General features: G+C 44.1%; 1 protein-coding gene across 1 annotated transcript in view; it reads right to left on the bottom strand.

Annotated features, from left to right (window-relative positions):
• Positions 1 to 3,297: 3,297 nt before the first annotated feature.
• The window catches only part of MTNR1B (melatonin receptor 1B), a 351,116-nt gene continuing 336,964 nt past the window's right edge, over positions 3,298 to 17,449 (bottom strand). The window contains exon 2 of the mRNA XM_073612990.1: positions 3,298 to 4,805. Within this exon, the coding sequence (XP_073469091.1) occupies positions 3,937 to 4,805 (869 nt within the window). The 3' untranslated portion in view covers positions 3,298 to 3,936. The remainder of the gene's footprint in view (positions 4,806 to 17,449) is intronic.

Genomic DNA, 17,449 nt, shown 5'->3' with positions numbered 1-17,449 from the left:
AAAAACTGACAGGGGGACCTGATCGAAAAGCCCGTGTGAAAGGACCCTTAGTGTTTGACATGAGGAAACACTATTGATTTTAGTCCACATTGTGACAGAGGCTGGAGTAGCAGGGGAGCACTGGCACGGTGATTACCAGGGATTTGAGAAGGATGCTATCCAAACACATGGACACTTTGCCCTGTATGCCTCCTTAACTTGGGTAGGTCTGAAACAGAAAACAAAAGCTCAGCTCCCAAGATACAGTAGAAACTTCCTCTGTTTTTCCTTATGAAATGTTCTGTCAATCAGAATGATTTGCTGTTGGTGAAGGGAGGGAGGGGAACAGAAAAAACATTGTCTGAAATGTCAAAGCTGCACAATAGCTTCTCCTCCTCTATAAAGAATTTTGGTAAAAGTGTTGTGTGGTTATATTTTGTGAGTTGAAGAACCTTGTTTTTCCTCTTAGTTGAGAGGGTTTTAATCTAGATGGAGAAAAACATAATACAGGTGAATCCTATACATTACAAGCATACCCGCTTCCCTTCTATAGATACCAATATAGGACTGGCCAGAACTTTTGCCAAACTTATTGAAGTGGGAGGATCTGACTTACCGTCATATGATTAGTCTCAGTGTTGTTATAAGAAGATCTGTAGCCTCTGCATCTCACTACACAGGCAAAAGCCTTAAAAAGTATCTCTTAACTAAAAATGAAACTTCTAGATCTTTGGAGACTTCTGGAATAGCAGCAAGCCAATTACATTAATAGGAAATTACATTTTTAAAGAAATTCAATACTATTATGTACAGAATGTCCCCTTTGCCACAGTTGCAAATTGACATTTTAATTTTTTTCAGTTTTAGAAAATCATATCTGGCCGCAGATGGAAAAGTAAAGGTTACTTTTTCATAAATTAAAGGGACAAAATTGCTTGTGTAGCACATTTTATATGTTTAAGGGAACTTTGGGGAAAGTGAAGGTTTTCTTTAAAATTTACTTAAAACTTTAAACTTCAGTCAGCCATAAAAACTAGTAATATGTGATCCTTCCAGATACTAAGGTTTAAATGCTCGCTTAGTTAGGGAGGTTACAAGTAAATTAATAGACCTATTATCTATTATCATATTATACCCTGGGCAGCTGGCACTTTCCTCTGCTCCTACTATGCGGGAGCAGATGTCCTCACGATCCAAATACACTATATTTCCAAAAGCATTGGGACACCTGCCTTTACACGCACACAAACTTTATTGGCATCTCAGTCTTATGCCGCGTACACATGGTCGGACTTTTTGGCTACAAAAGTCCGACAGCCTGTCCGACAGACTTTTGACGGACTTTTGACGGACTTTTGATGGACTTTCTAACGACCGGACTTGCCTACACACGATCACACCAAAGTCCGACAGATTCGTATGTGATGACGTACACCGGACTAAAATAAGGAAGTTGATAGCCAGTAGCCAATTGCTGCCCTAGCGTGGGTTTTTGTCCGTCGGACTAGCATACAGACGAGCGGATTTCTGGGGCCGGTGGAGTTACGACGTAAAGATTTGTAGCATGTTCCAAATCTAAAGTCCATCAGATTTGCGACTGGAAAAGTCCGCCAAAGGTCCGGTGGAGCCCACACACGATCGGATTGTCCACCGGATTTGGTCCGTCGAGGTCCGTCGGACCAGTCCGGTCAAAAATTCCGACCGTGTGTACGCGGCATTAGTCTGTAAGGTTCAATATTGAGTTGGCCCACCTTTTTCACCTATAACAGCTTCAACTCTTCTGGGAAGGTTGTCCACAAGATTTAAGAGTGTGTCTATGGGAATCTTTTTTTTTAACAGTAAAAGTTTTTATTTGTCTATGGGAATATTAGACCAATCTTTCATAAGCGCATTTGTGAGGTCAGGCACTGATGTTGGATGAGAAGGCCTGGCTGACAGCCTCTGCTCTAATTTATCCCAAAGGTGTTCTATCGGGTTGAGGTCAGGCCAGTCAAGCTCCTCCACCCCAAACTCGCTGATCCATGTATTAATGGACCTGGCTTTGTGCAATTGTCCAAATCATTTGGTGGAGGGGGGATTATGGTGTGAGGTTGCTTTTCAGGGGTTGGGTTTGGCCCTGTAGTTCCAGGGAAGGGAACTCTTAAGGTGTCAGCATACCAAGATATTTTGGACAATTTCATGCTCCCAAGTCCCAACTTTGTGGGAACAGTTTGGGGATGGTCCCTTCCTGTTCCAACATGACTGCGCACCAGTGCGCAAAGCAAGGTCCATAAAGACATGATTGAGCGAGTTTGGGGTGGAGGAACTTGACTGGCCTGACCTCAACCCAATAGAACACCTGTTGGATGAATTAGAGTGGAGACTGCGAGCCAGGCCTTCTCACCAGACCTCACAAATGCGCTTCTGGAAGAATGGTCAAACATTCCTGTAGCTACACTCCTAAACCTTATGGACAGCATTCCCAGAGGAATTGAAGCTGTTATAGCTGCAAAGGGTGGGCCAACTCAATATTGAACCCTACGGACTAAGACTGGGATGCCATTAAAGGTCATGTGTGTAAAGGCAGGCGTCACAATATTTGTGGTAATATAGTGTTTTCCTGCTGTCCATTGATATACAGACATTTGTATTAAATGTCTACAGTGATGATATAACACTTTTTATGGAGGTCTTTTTTAACTTTGTATAAATAAAAACGTGAATTTTTTTTATATTGTGATACGTGGTTTACTGTTTTTGGGCACAAAAATCCCTCTTTCCCATATTCTCTTCATTGGGTGAGGCATGGGGATTATCCCTCTGCAAATCTTTGCTTCATATAGGGGATTGTGCCAGTTTTCTTAAACAAAGTCCCCCCACCCAATAATCCTCACATCTGCTGGTCCTGCATTTTATGCAGTGATTTTGAAGAAGGGGCGGCCACACAACCAGTGGAGGGGAGAGGCCTTGTGGGACTGGTCGTAAAGTGGGGAAGTAGCTTGAGAAAGTAATGAATAAGGTAAGATTTCCTTTGCTTTAAACCTCCCCTAAACTAAATGAACATGAATATATGAACATAAATCTTACTATCCTGAAGGAGGTGCACTTACTAACGGCTCACTAGAAGTCAACTGTAAGAAATGCTTGTTTAATCCACGTGTGGGTAGAGGAACAGCATGTTGCATGCGTGTACCATCTACCCCTTTTAGTCAACATCAACATAAAGGTACAAATTTGAGCAAACATCAAGAACATTCCATCATTTAATGGCAAATCATTCAGTTTTTGATTCACTCATAACTATATGGCATACAAAAATAGGTAAAATAAACTATGATACATTCATTTTTTTTTGGAACTACAAAACAATATTTAACTGTTTAGTCCAAAATAAGTTTTGTAATAAGCACCACATAAAAATTAAATATCCATTTTTAAAAGAGGATAAAGTGTGCATTCATATTGTAAAATAAAATAAAAATACATGTTTTCAATGGAAAGTATTATTTAATTATATGATTCATTGCATGCTTTTTGACTTATGGTTGCTTGCTTGCAGCTCACTAGTTCCAACGTGTATTTGCTAAACGTTCCAAATCCGATCCACAGATAAAATTCATTTTGTGCAATTCAAAAACTGCACCTTACCCGTACCCAGAGATGCCCACAGCCTGTCCATTTTCTGGTTAATGCTACACCTCTAGCAGCCTTTAGAACATGATAAAACAAGGGGCTCTTGGCAAAAACGCCAAGATAACCCTAACCCTATAAAACAATAAATATCTGAATTTCTTTATTAAAATAAATTAACAAGTTCAGTTTTTATAAATTAATATGATATATAAAAATAGTATTCTGAGGTTTGTATTTAATTTCAAATACAAAAATATGAAATTGAGGCAATGCAAATGAAAATAAACTGTAAATACTGGCGTGCATGTTCAATGGCTCTCAACCACTCTTCCCTTCACAGTAGAGTTACACAGTATCTGTTTTCAATTGCTCATTATTGTTCAGAGCGGGAGAAGGTTTGCTCTTTGGGCATTCTGTTCCCCCTCTTGAGATTTCCTGAAAAAACAGTCTTGGCATCCACAGTGACATTAAAATCCTTTTGTACTCTTTCCGAAAGTTTTGATTAAGCAATCCGTATATAACAGCATTAAGGCAACTATTGAAATAAGCCATGAAGTAGCTCACAACAAACAACCACTCTGGAATCTTAGGGGCCACCTTTGCTGGGTTAATGGCTACAGCTAAGCCAATGAAGTTCAGGGGAGCCCAGCAAAAAGCAAAAATCACAAACACCACAAACATTGTAAGAAAGTTCCTGAAGTCGCTGGGCTTCATTCTTGGTTTTGTTTCTGACTTGACCTTTCGCCTTACTTGGATCACTAAAATCCAGATGCGGAGATAGCAAAAGGTCACCACAGTGATTGGCACGATGAAATGAATGACCACCACGGTGATGGTGTACGAGGAACTTGCAGTCTGAACAAATGTACAGGAGTAGATGCGAGGATCGTACTCTAATGAGCCAACAAAAAAGTTGGGAACAGTGGCCAGAAAAGTGAGAGCCCAAATGAGGCACACATAAAGCATTGTATTCCATGCAGTGAAAAGTTTGTCGTAGACAAAACTGTGGCATATGTAGCAGTATCGGTTAATGGCAATCCCCGTGATGTTGAAAATGGAACCTATAACACTCAAGCCCATGACGAATCCACTGACTTTGCAATGCATTTCTCCGAGGGCCCATCCATTTTTAAAAATAGCCACTAGCACTAATGGGTAGGGATACAAGGCCACCACAAGGTCCGCGAAGGCCAAACTTACTACAAAGGCATTACCTGAGGAGAAAAAAGAAACATTAGGTTAGTGTTCATCTGTACATTTATCTTCGAAAAAATACAAAGAATAACTCAAAAAAGCTCCATGGTTCAAACCTCAGGGGGTCATATGTCATAACTATTCTCTTAGATGAACTAATGATAAAACAACAAAGCAGGAATCATGAAAGACAGTTTTTGAACTGCTGATCTTGCCTCTTCTATAGCTAAAATGCAATTGATAAATACATTTTAAGTCACTTACAGTAACCACTTCCCGCCCAGCCTATAGCAAAATTATGGCCGGGCGGTGGTTTCGTTATCCTGACTGGATGTCATATGACGCCTTTCAGGATAACAGCTGGTATGCATCCGCGGAGGGCGCGCGACGATCAGTGGTGCGGTGTGTCAGTCTGACACACCACAACACTGATCTCAGTAAAGAGTCTCTGACGGAGACTCTTTACCACATGATCAGCTGTGTCCAATCACAACTGATCATGGTGTAAACTGGAAGAGCCGTGTATCGGCTTTTCCTCACTCGTGTCTCAAAGACGTGAGTAGAGGAGAGCCGATCGGCTGCTCTCCTGACGGGGGGGTCTGCACTGATTGATTATCAACGCAGCCCCCTAAGGATGCCCACCAGGGATGCCCACCACTGATGACCACCAGGGATGCCAATCAGCGCCCATATATGATGCCAATCAGTGCCCATATATGATGTCAATTAGTGCTCATCAGTATTACATGCCAGTGCCTCCTTATCAGTGATGCCTATCAGTGCCATCTATCAGTGTCCATCAGTGCCGCCCATCAGTGCCACGTATCAGTACCTATCAGTGCCACCTATCAGTGCCCATCAGTGCCGCCTATCAAAGCCCATCAGTGCCACCCATGAGTGCCCATCAGTGCTGTATATCAGTGTCACCTATCAGTGCCCATCAGTGCCGCCTATCAGTGCCCATCCGTGCTGCATATTAGTGCCCATCATCTGTGCCCATCAATGGCACCTTATCCGTGCCAACTCATTGGTGCCACCTCATCAGTGCCCATTAGTGCTGCCTTATCAGTGCCCATCAGTGCCACCTTTCAGTGCCCATCAGTGCCACCTATGAGTGCCCATCAGTGCTGCATATTAGTGTCTCATCTCAGTGCTGCCTATCAGTGCCCATCAGTGCTGCATATTAGTGCTCATCTTCAGTGCCACCTTATCAGTGCCATCTCATCAGTGCCCATTAGTGCCGCCTTATCAGTGCCCATCGGTGCAACCTTATCAGTGAAGGAGAAAACATACTTATTTACAAAACAGAAACAAAGAAAACCTTTTTTTTTTCCAAAATTTTCAGTCTTTTTTTATTTGTTTAGCAAATAATATAAAAAAAAAATAAAAACCCCAGAGCTGATCAAATATCACCAAAAGAAAGCTCTATTTGTGGAAACAAAATAATAAAAAAGGGGGAAGGGGGGAAAGTGCCCTGTATTGAAGTGGTTAAATTAGAAAAGTTGCATTTTTTATTGATTACTGTTTACAATTCACAGTAACAACATGGTAATCAATATTAAATGCCTTAAATCGGAACATAACTGTATCTGAACACCACAAACTGAAAACACCATTTTAATATTCAGAGCAAACTCACCCATCCATCCATGTGTCCCAGGGCCAGATCTAGGAGGGTTCTGGGGTGGGCTGTCCCCTTCCCCTCCCCAGATTTCAGTTGCGCAGTGAGGGCCTAGGTGACATTGTTCAGCTTTGTACATTTTATTGTGAAAGGGGAGTCTCTGATGTGAAAGGAGCTGATTATGATGTAATGGGGGACTCAAATGTGAAAGGGAAACTCCCCCCCCCCCCCCATGTGGCACCAAAAAGAGGATGGTATCACCTACAAATGCAGATGTCAGTGTCCTTCAGCTCAAAAAAAATAGTTCAGGACTGGGCTGTCTTTGATGTTGCATACTTTTAAATGGTGCCAAGACTGAAAAAGGTTGAGTAATTCCCAATGCATGTGCTCTTTTTCTCCACCACATAGAGACTCAGGAAACTGACATTCTCTGTTCACTTCTGCACCACCTCTGCACTACCCAGAAGGAGTTACTTCCAGACCATGACTTATGGTACAGCACACCATGTAAATAAGAAATGTCAGCTTCCTGTATCTCTGTTACATTGTGTGACAGTGCCAGCAGGGAGACCTGGAGAGACAGAAAAACATTCTGAGCTAGCTGGAGAGGATAAAACAAAGGAGCATTGACATTTTGCCCCCTGACTTTTTTTTTTTTTGCTGCACCCTAAGATCAGATGGGCTACACCGAGCCCTGATAGCTCTCAATGCTTTATTTTGTTGAGAAATCAATTAGAGAAACACCGCCTAGCATTGCTAGCCATGACTATCTTGTGTAAGGGTAAATGATCCATGTAGTATTTATTTCCTGGAATCCATCTGCTTTTAGCTCAGCCATGCAGGAGTCAGGAAGCTGTGTTTAACTGATTGCCCCTCCTCCACTCCTCCAGATACAATGAAAAAAAAAAATATATATGTATGAGATCATTTTGGCCTAGGTCAGAAACTAGGAAGCAACTAAAGAAATGTGAAAAAAGTAGCACATTTGACAATGTGTACCAGTCCTTGTTAATCCTCCCCAATAACCGTCTTCACCAAAGGCCAGACAGATGTTCATCACATTCACATTTACTATGAACACATTCATTCTTAACACACCATTAAAAATTGTAGACTAAAGCACCTTCCAGAAATGGCTTTAAACATATTGAAATATACTTTATCAAATATCTCTTTGTTTGCTTCCTGTAAATATCTCTGGAGTATCCCCTACCTGCTGAGTATTATTGGGTTCTCCTAGCTCATTAGTCCTAGTCAACTAACCAGGGGTAACTAACAATTCTACGAATGCCTCACAGCACTCACTGACCACCCAGCAGCAACCAATAAATGGACCATTTAAATGGGTGTGATGTGGCACTAATGAATAAGTGGACCTTCAAGTTTGAAGGAAAGTCCACTTTAAAGGTTAAGTTAATATTTTACATAAACTGGCCTAGACAAACAAGGGGCCCCACTAGTTTAAAGTGCACTGTGCTGTTTGTATGTCCTGGCTTATTTTCAGAATACGGGCTACAATGAAATAGCCCCTGAGTCTTCTTCTTTGAGGAAAACTATAGTAATAATATCTTGAGTTGTCCTCAAAGAAGGCTTGGTGGCCATTTTGTTGTAGCCCAGGGTATGTAATGGAAAGAGGCTACAGCAGTCTGAGAATTCTTGTAGGGATGTGTGACTGGGGAGTTTTTGCAGCAACTGGAGAGAGCATAGTGCACATGTTCAACTTTTGAATCAGAAAGCCCATTTGTTCCTGGGATGCTGGGCTGCCGTGTCACTGAAATAAGCCAGGATGTAGAAATGTGAACATTGGAAGTATTTCAACCAGACATGGGCTAGTTTATGTAAAAGGTGAACTTAGCCTTTAATATCATTTATTGGTTACTCTATCTGGTATATATTAACCTGATTTACCTTTACGGAAAATCTCACTTGGTTTTGTTGGGCATTGGGAAAACAGTGTATGATTGTCAAGTTTTCTAAGGAGCATACACATCTGTTGTATCATTAGCAGATTGTTGTGAATCTTTTAAATATCTTCACTTTATAACAGGACAGCCTTAGACATCTAGTGATTAAACAGCAACAGTGGCTGAAATACTGCAAATCGTTGCCTGGAGTTCTGGTTTGAAACCCAATATTTAAGGATCTACCACTTGCCCTTTGCAGTTTGTTAGTATAGATGTTGGGGAGAAATGGGTTAATGTTAGCTGGGTTATACACTCATCTTTGAGTCCATACATCTAAGGTCGAGCACAGTGCCGATCCTGACCCGTGATGCCGTGAGCTATGGAAACCATTTGTTATTGCCACACAGTCACACCTGACAGAGTCTCCCCCTACATCAGGGTCCCCAGAGAGCTTCCCCCTACATTAGGGTCCCCAGAGAGCCTCCCCTTACATTAGGCTCCCCAGAGAGCCTCCCCTTACATCAGGGTCCCCAGAAAGCCCCTTCTTACATCAGGGTCCCCAGAAAGCCCCTCCTTACATCAGGGTCCCCAGAGAGCCCCCCTTACATCAGTGTCCTCAGAGAACCCCTCTTTACATCAGGGTCCCCAGAGAGCCTCCCTACTTACATCAGGGTCCACAGAGAGGTCTCCCCCTACATCAGGGTCCCCAGAGAGCCTCCCCCTACATCAGGGTCCCCAGAGAGCCTCCACTTATACTAGGGTCCCCAGAGAGCCTCCCTACTTGCACCAGGGTCCCCGGAGAGCCTCCCCTTACATCAGGGTCCCCAGAGAGCCCCCCCTTACACCAGGGTCCCCAGAGAGCCTCCCCCTACATCAGGGTCCCCAGAGAGCCTCCCCCTACCTCAGGGTCCCCAGAGAGCCTCCACTTACACTAGGGTCCCCAGAGAGCCTCCCTACTTGCACCAGGGTCCCCGGAGAGCCTCCCCTTACATCAGGGTCCCCAGAGAGCCCCCCCTTACACCAGGGTCCCCAGAGAGCCTCCCCCTACATCAGGGTCCCCAGAGAGCCTCCCCCTACCTCAGGGTCCCCAGAGAGCCTCCACTTACACTAGGGTCCCCAGAGAGCCTCCCTACTTGCACCAGGGTCCCCGGAGAGCCTCCCCTTACATCAGGGTCCCCAGAGAGCCCCCCCTTACACCAGGGTCCCCAGAGAGCCTTCCCTCTTACATTAGTGTCCCCAGAGAGCCTTCCCTCTTACATTAGTGTCCCCAGAGGGTGCCCTCTTACATCAGTGTCCCCAGAGGGCCCCCCTCTTACATTAGTGTCCCCAGAGGGCCCCCTCCTACATCAGTGTCCCCAGAGGGCCCCGTCCTTACATTAGTGTCCCCAGAGAGCCCCCCTCTTACATTAGTGTCCCCAGAGGCCCCCCTCTTACACCAGTGTCCCCAGAAGGCCCCGTCCTTACATTAGTGTCCCCAGAGGCCCCCCTCTTACATCAGTGTCCCCAGAAGGCCCCGTCCTTACATTAGTGTCCCCAGAGGCCCCCCTCTTACATCAGTGTCCCCAGATGGCCCCTTCCTTACATTAGTGTCCCCAGAAAGCCCCCCTCTTACATCAGGGTCCCCAAACAGCTGATTCCCCCCCTTGCAGAGGTTCCCCTGTACCTATGGTGTCCACAGGCAGGGGGAACTCCCTGGGGCTAGTAGTTCTATCTCCGAATGTATACAGCGGAGACTGGAGGGGACTCTGACCCGGGCATCAGCAACAGTGTTCAAGCAGAGTGAAAGTGAAACTGATACCTGCCAGGTCAGAGGCCCCTCCCTTCTCCTCTCCACTGCATACACTGACACTCGATAGAGTACTACAAGCCCCAGGGAGACCCCGCCGCCCACACAGGCACCATAGAGCTGCCGATCGCCGCCTTCCACCTCCTCCCACCTCTCCCTACTGCACTCTAACTGGCCAGCCAGAGGTGCAGGGGGGATGCTGGGTCTTGGGCCCCCCCCCCAAAGCGGTATAACGGAAGGGCCAGTCACAACTGCGACTGCAACGACCCCTAAAGTTTCGCCACTGGTTGTTGTAAACATTAATTGAAGCGCTATGACACGAGGGGGAGGCGGGGCCTCGATTAATTTGCGGGGCCCTACGCAGCTTGCGTAGTGAGCGTATAGGGCGGATCGGCTCTGGTCGAGCATATGTGTAGGAAAGGAAGTTGCCCGTAAGCAAGAGTAAAGAGGAGAGGTAAGATGGTTGGGGACCTACATCCAAAGAGATAGCATGCAGGACAGAACCAGCCATTAGCATGCATGTGGCATGTGAAATACACATAGTAATATTTAGATAGGTATTTTTGGCTGTATAGGGCATGCTTTGGCATCTTTGTATTGGGTACTATACGATGTTGTCTCAGCATGTGCCTTGTCCTGAGCACCCTGAGGTGGCAAGATAGTTGAAAACAAATACCACTTACTGTATAAATATTATGATCTGTTGCCCCATCACCTACACTGAAAACACAAAAATACATTATATTGTCATAAGTATTGGGGTACCTGCCTTTACACACACATGAACTTTAATGGCATCCCAGTCTTAGTCCGTAAGGTTCAATATTGAGTTGGCCCACCCTTTGCAGCTATAACAGCTTCAACTCTTCTGGGAAGGCTGTCCACAAGATTTAGGAGTGTGTCTATGGGAATGTTTGACCATTCTTCCAGAAGCGCATTTGTAAGGTCAGGCACTGATGTTGGACAAGAAGGCCTGGCTGGCAGTCTCTGCTCTAAGTCAACCCAAAGGTGTTCTATTAGGTTGAGGTCAGGACTCTGTGCAGGCCAGACAAGTTCCTCCACCCCAAACTGGCTCATCCATGCCTTTATGGACCTTGCTTTGTGCACTGGTTCATATCATTCGGTTGAGGGGGGATTATGGTGTGGGGTTGTTTTTCAGGGGTTGGGCTTGGCCCCCTTAGTTCCAATAAAGGGAACTCCTAAGGGGTCAGCATACCAAGACATTTTTGACAATTTCATGCTCCCAACTTTGTGGGAACAATTTGGGGATGACTCCTTCCTGTTCCAACATGACTGTGCACCAGTGCACAAAGCAAGGTCCACAAAGACATAGATGAGCGAGTTTGGGGTGGAGGAACTTGACTGGCTTGCACAGAGTCCTGACCTCAACACGATAGAACACCTTTGGGATGAATTAGAGCAGAGACTGCGAGCCAGGCCTTCTTGTCTACCATCAGTGCCTGACTTCACAAATGCGCTTCTGGAAGAATGGTCAAACATTCCTATAAACACACTACTAAACCATGTGGACAGCCTTCCCAGTTGAAGCTGTTATAGCTGCAAAGGGAGGGCCAACTCAATATTGAACCCTAAGGACCAATGCCCCGTACACACAGTCGGATTTTCCGATGGAAAATGTGTGATAGGACCTTGTTGTCGGAAATTCCGACCATGTGTAGGCTCCATCACACATTTTCCATCGGATTTTCCGACACACAAAGTTTGAGAGAAGGCTATAAAATTTTCCGACAACAAAATCCATTGTCGGAATTTCCGATCGTGTGTACACAAATCCGACGCACAAAGTGCCACGCATGCTCAGAATAAATAAAGAGATGAAAGCTATTAACTACTGCCCCGTTTATAGTCCCGACGTACGTGTTTTACGTCACAGCGTTCAGAATGATCGGATTTTCCGACAACTTTGTGTGACCGTGTGTATGCAAGACAAGTTTGAGCCTACATCCGTCGGAAAAAAACCTAGGATTTTGTTGTCGGAATGTCCGATCAATGTCCGACCGTGTGTACGGGGCATAAGACTGGGATGCCATTAAAGTTCATATGTGTGTAAAGGCAGGTGTCTCAACACCTGAGTATTCTGGATATACCATTTAAAACCATGGGTATTATCATGGCGGGTGCAACTGCATCCGCCTCTTTTCTTCTGGGAACGTTTTAAAAAAGACTTTGCAGTACATCTATAGGTATTTGTGCCTGTCCAACCAAAAGAGCATTTCTTAGACCAGGTACTGTTTTTGGATGAGAAGACCCAAATAACAATCGTTCCAATTCATCCCAATGAAGATTGAGGTCAGGGCTCTGTGTAGGCCACTTGAGCTCCTCACACCAAACTCATCAAGCCATGCCTTTAAGGAGCTGGCTTTGTGCACCTGAGCTTAATAAGTTGGAGGTGTATCCTTTTATTTATTTTTTCCATATAGTGTAGCAGCTCTCAGTTTTGGTCCTTACGGTAACCCAAGTTTTAGACCTTGTATTAAACCTTACCTGAAATAAGTCATGATCTGTATTGCGCACACAAATTGCCATGCTTGTTTCTTGTTTGCACTAATAATATAGAGGGAATATGTGTTCAGATGACAGGGACCACTTCACTAGATCACAAATCAATAACATAAGTACTGTAACTAGATAAAGTTACCATTTATTCTCTGTTTAATGGCACTTGAAAATTGCTGTATTACAGCGTACGATATACATTATCATCAGTGCAGTGGAATTTGTCCATTATACATAGACAATAATGAAACTGTTTACATCAACACAATAGCAAGTTAAATGCATTATATCTGAGCTAATTCTTTTCAAGTACACTTACGCGTCTGTAGGAAGGCACTCTAATTAAAAGGCTGGATGAACTTGTTATATAAGTTAATAGAACACATAATGATATCTCTTCAAAACACTAACCCTGAACAATTATCACTTTTAATGCTTTGATCTGACATAGGGGAGCAGCTAAAGAGAATATTGGCAGCATTGTATTAGCTGAGACCCTCAGGAAATAACACACTAAAAGCGCAACTCAGGTGCGTTTTTGACACTTTTTCTATTCATTTCAATGGGGACCTAAGTTTTTGGTGCGGTTTTGAAAACCGCCACAAAAATGCTACAAGCAGGACTTTTCAAAACGCACCACACCAGCAGTGCAGTGGTGTGAAGAGACCCATAGGATTTAAAGGGAAACATCGTTCCTGCATTTTTTTAGCAAGGCAAAAATGCATCAGTATGAAAGGGCAAAAATTATGGGTGCCGCTCAGACGCTAACGGATCCTAATCCATGTGCCAACCACTGTAAGTGCTGTCTAGGGAGGGAGCTTGTCTCGGCCCGGACATCAATTGTGAAGGGAAGGGTGTCCCGCAAACTGCACATCGCTGCAAACCCTATGTGAGGGAGTATGTGGCAGTCTTAGCCAGACAATGCCCCAATGCACTGCTCCACCCCATCCCCATGATTAAGCTCAGGGGCAGAGCGAAACGTGTTAGGGGCATGGCCTGGTTGGACAGCTTCTGTAACAGCTCTGTGTGTAAGGAATGATTTAACACACAGAGCTATCATAGATCACACAGACTGCAGCCATCCCCACACATGGTACACCAAGCACTACTGTCACCACTGTCCCTGTCCCATGAACATCTGTCCAAATGTCCTCATAAACATCTGTACCAGTGCATAACACATCTGTCACAGTGCCTATCACATCTGTACCGGTGGACAAAACATCTGTCGCAATGTTCCCATCACAAATGTACCCGTGTTCCATTGTGACATCAACACCTGTCAGTGTGTGCCGGTGGATGATCAACATCTGTCATAAAGTACAAGTGCACAAAAACATATGTTAGTGTACCAGTGTCCCACCAATAAAATAGTAAAAATGTTTTAAAGTACCCCCGCCACCCGTGCTCGCATGCAAAGGTGAACACACACGTTAGTCCTGTATGCATACATAAATGGCGAGTGCACCACACATGTGAGGTATCATCACTAACATCAGAGCAAGAGCAATTATTCTAGCACCAGACCTCCTGTGTAACTCTAAACTGGTAACCATTAAAGGCTTATAAAGCGTCGCCCACGGAGATTTTTAAATACCAAAGTTTGGTGCCAGTTTGTTGCCATTTCACAAGCGTGCACAATTTTAAAGCGTGACATGATTGGTATCTAGTTATACGGCGCAACACCATATTTTATATTTTACCAAAAGCCTCACACATGTGGTATCGCCATACTCAGGAGGAGTAGCAGAATGTATTTCGGGGTGTAGTTGCAAGTATGCCTATGCCAAGTGTAAAAAAAAATACAGCTTCAAAAAACTCATGGCATGCCTCTTACCAAACACCTTGGACTGTCTACTTTCCAAAAAGGGATAATTTGGGGAATATTTGTACTGTCTTGGCATGTAAGGGCGTCAAGAAATGAGATAGGCCATCAGTACAACAGGTGTGATCAGTTTTAAATGATTGGTACAAAAGCTTGTAGCAGGGGCGGCCCATCCATTAAGGGCGCACGGGCGCTGCCCCCCGCCTTTTGCCTCCTCCCTATATATGCTTCTGGACCCTTTCAGGACACCGGCACATGGATTGCAATGCGGAGGGGTTGTTTTTTTGAAACACAGAATAAGTTTCAATATAGGGTGGGCTCGGGTCGCAGAGAGTGCGTTACAACAGCAAATCAACAGCAAAGCAATATTCGCTGTTGTAACACTGATCCTCCTCTCAGCCAATTAGGAAGCGGGTTTTGACACCGGTCACCCGATTGGCTGAAAGGGACAGGCGATCCTATTGGACTCAGGAGCCGCAAGAGAGAGGATACAGGAGCCGCAACAGGCCGCCTGTAAGAGCCCGCAACCCACCCATAGGGGCCTGCAATCTGGCAACTGCCTGCTGCCGTAGGAGCCTGCCCGTCTGCAACCGATGGGGTGAGTGCTGGGGTAGGGGGGTGCCGCTGACCGACCAACCCGGAGGTTTTTGTTTTCTGCCCCCCCCCCCCCCCCCCAGAAAAAAACACCAGCAACCACTGGCTTGTAGACTCTAGAACTTTCACATAGACCAAATAATATACACTGATTTGGGTAATTTTTACTAAAGAAATGTAGCAGTATAAATTTTGGTAAAAATTCATGAAGAAAAATTACTTAAATTTTATAACAAAAAGAAAAAACTGTCAAAATTTTCAGTCCTTTTTCATTTGTAGCGCAACAAATAAAAAACCCAGTGGTGATTGAATACCACCAAAAGAAAGATCTATATTTGTGTGAAAAAAATGCTAAAAATTTCATATGGGCACAGTGTCGCATGACTGAGTAATCCTCATTCAAAGTGCAACAGCACTGAAAATGAAAATTGGCCTGGGCAGGAAAGAGGTGAAAGTGCCCAGTATTGGGGTGGTTAAAAAAACAAACATATTCACCTTAATTGATAAGCTTATAAATATAATATAATATAATATTATACTGTGCTTTTTTAATTATTGAAAGTCATTATGTGCGATCACAATCATAACTGGTACTCACATGCTTTCAGTGAGTCGTCTGGACATGTGTGCAGATGTGCAGGCTCCCCTTCTGCCATCTGCTTGTGTGCTAGACCAGCAAGTACACACATCTAAAGCAATGCTAAGTGTTGAAAGTGCAGCAGCATCTACTATGCACTCCCAACTATACAGTAGTTGGCGCTGTAGTAATATATTAACATCTGTGTATTTATATGCGCTTGTATATTCTTCACAGGAAGGACGTTTTTCTTTCTGTTCTCTCCTGTAATACTGTTCTCACACATGTATGCTGTTCTCCTATGCAATTAAAGCTGAATTCTACATTTCTCGAGATCTCTGAACCTCATCTTATCACATAACCAACACAACACAAACCAAACTGATAAGAGGCATGGGGGAGCTCAGCTATGAGGAAAGATTAGAGGAACTGAATTTGTTCACTCTTGAGAAGAGGAGAATAAGGGGGGATATGATCAACATGTTTAAATATATAAGGGGTCCATATAGTGAACTTGGTGTTGAGTTATTCACTTTACGGTCAACACAGAGGACAAGGGGGCACTCTTTACGACTGGAGGAAAAGAGATTTCATCTCCAAATACGGAAAGGTTTCTTCACAGTAAGAGCTGTGAAAATGTGGAATAGACTCCCTCCAGAGGTGGTTCTGGCCAGCTCAGTAGATTGCTTTAAGAAAGGCCTGGATACTTTCCTAAATGTACATAATATAACTGGGTACTGACATTTATAGGTAAAGTTGATCCAGGGAAAATCCGATTGCCTCTCTGGGATCAGGAAGGAATTTTTTCCCCTGCTGTAGCAAATTGGAGCATGCTCTGCTGGGGTTTTTTGCCTTCCTCTGGATCAACTGTGGGTATAGTATTGGGTATATTGGATTGTACTTTTTTTTTTTTTTTTTTTTTTTATGGTTGGACTGGATGGACTTGTGTCTTTTTTCAACCTGACTAACTATGTAACTATATGTAACATAACCAACACTGCGGACCTCCCTCTTTCACTCTATGACCCTATTATTATTAGATGGAATTCTGAACTAGAAGGACCTTAGAAAATTCCAGTTACATTTTTGGACTCATTCACACTGGCTTTGGTCTCTGAAGAGCATTCTGCATTCAGATAGCTCTTCAGAAAGCCTATAACAGGTGGTGAGGAGGCTTTGTGTCTCCTCCTCACCGCCAGCTTTAACCCCCCTGAACCCCAAACTAGTACGCTGCAACCTGCAACCTCTTGTAGGGCAGCCCCATTCACTTGAATGGGTTGTGACAAGGGGTATAATTCCTGGTGTGGCCAGCAAAGCAAACCATCAAGGCCATAGCTCCCAACTGTCCCTGATTTCGAGGGACTGTCCCTGATTTGGAGCAATGCCCTTCTGTCCCTCATACCTCCTCATTTGCCCCTCATTTTGGTCTGATCTATTAAGATGTATATAAAATGTATTTTTTATCTATCAAAAAGTGTTTTCCAGCGCTAAACCTTTCATCTGATTTCTAAATTGTTGAATTTGTAATTTCCAAAAGCCAATATATAGGAATAGTAGTGGTAAAAAAAAGCACTTGTGCGTTTAACCAATCTTGTTTTTTGTACAAGTCTCCTTTAAGGGGGTGTGGCAAGAGGTGTGTCCAATGCCTACATACTTTTACTGATAGGTGTCCCTCATTCCCATCTCAGAATATTGGGAGGTATGATCAAGGCCATGGCATGTGTACACTTCTAGCCACTGCCTCTGCAGCTAAAGGGGGTAGCTATGGAGGGTTACCAACCACTAGTGTGAACATGGAGGGGGGGAATCTCAGATAACATTAAAAAGCCTGAAAGGGGTT

This window comes from Aquarana catesbeiana, linkage group LG02 (assembly GCF_042186555.1).
Source record: "Aquarana catesbeiana isolate 2022-GZ linkage group LG02, ASM4218655v1, whole genome shotgun sequence".
Taxonomy (NCBI): Eukaryota; Metazoa; Chordata; class Amphibia; order Anura; family Ranidae; genus Aquarana; species Aquarana catesbeiana.
Note: the sequence above shows the minus strand (reverse complement) of the source record. Positions and strands in the feature narration are given on the sequence as shown.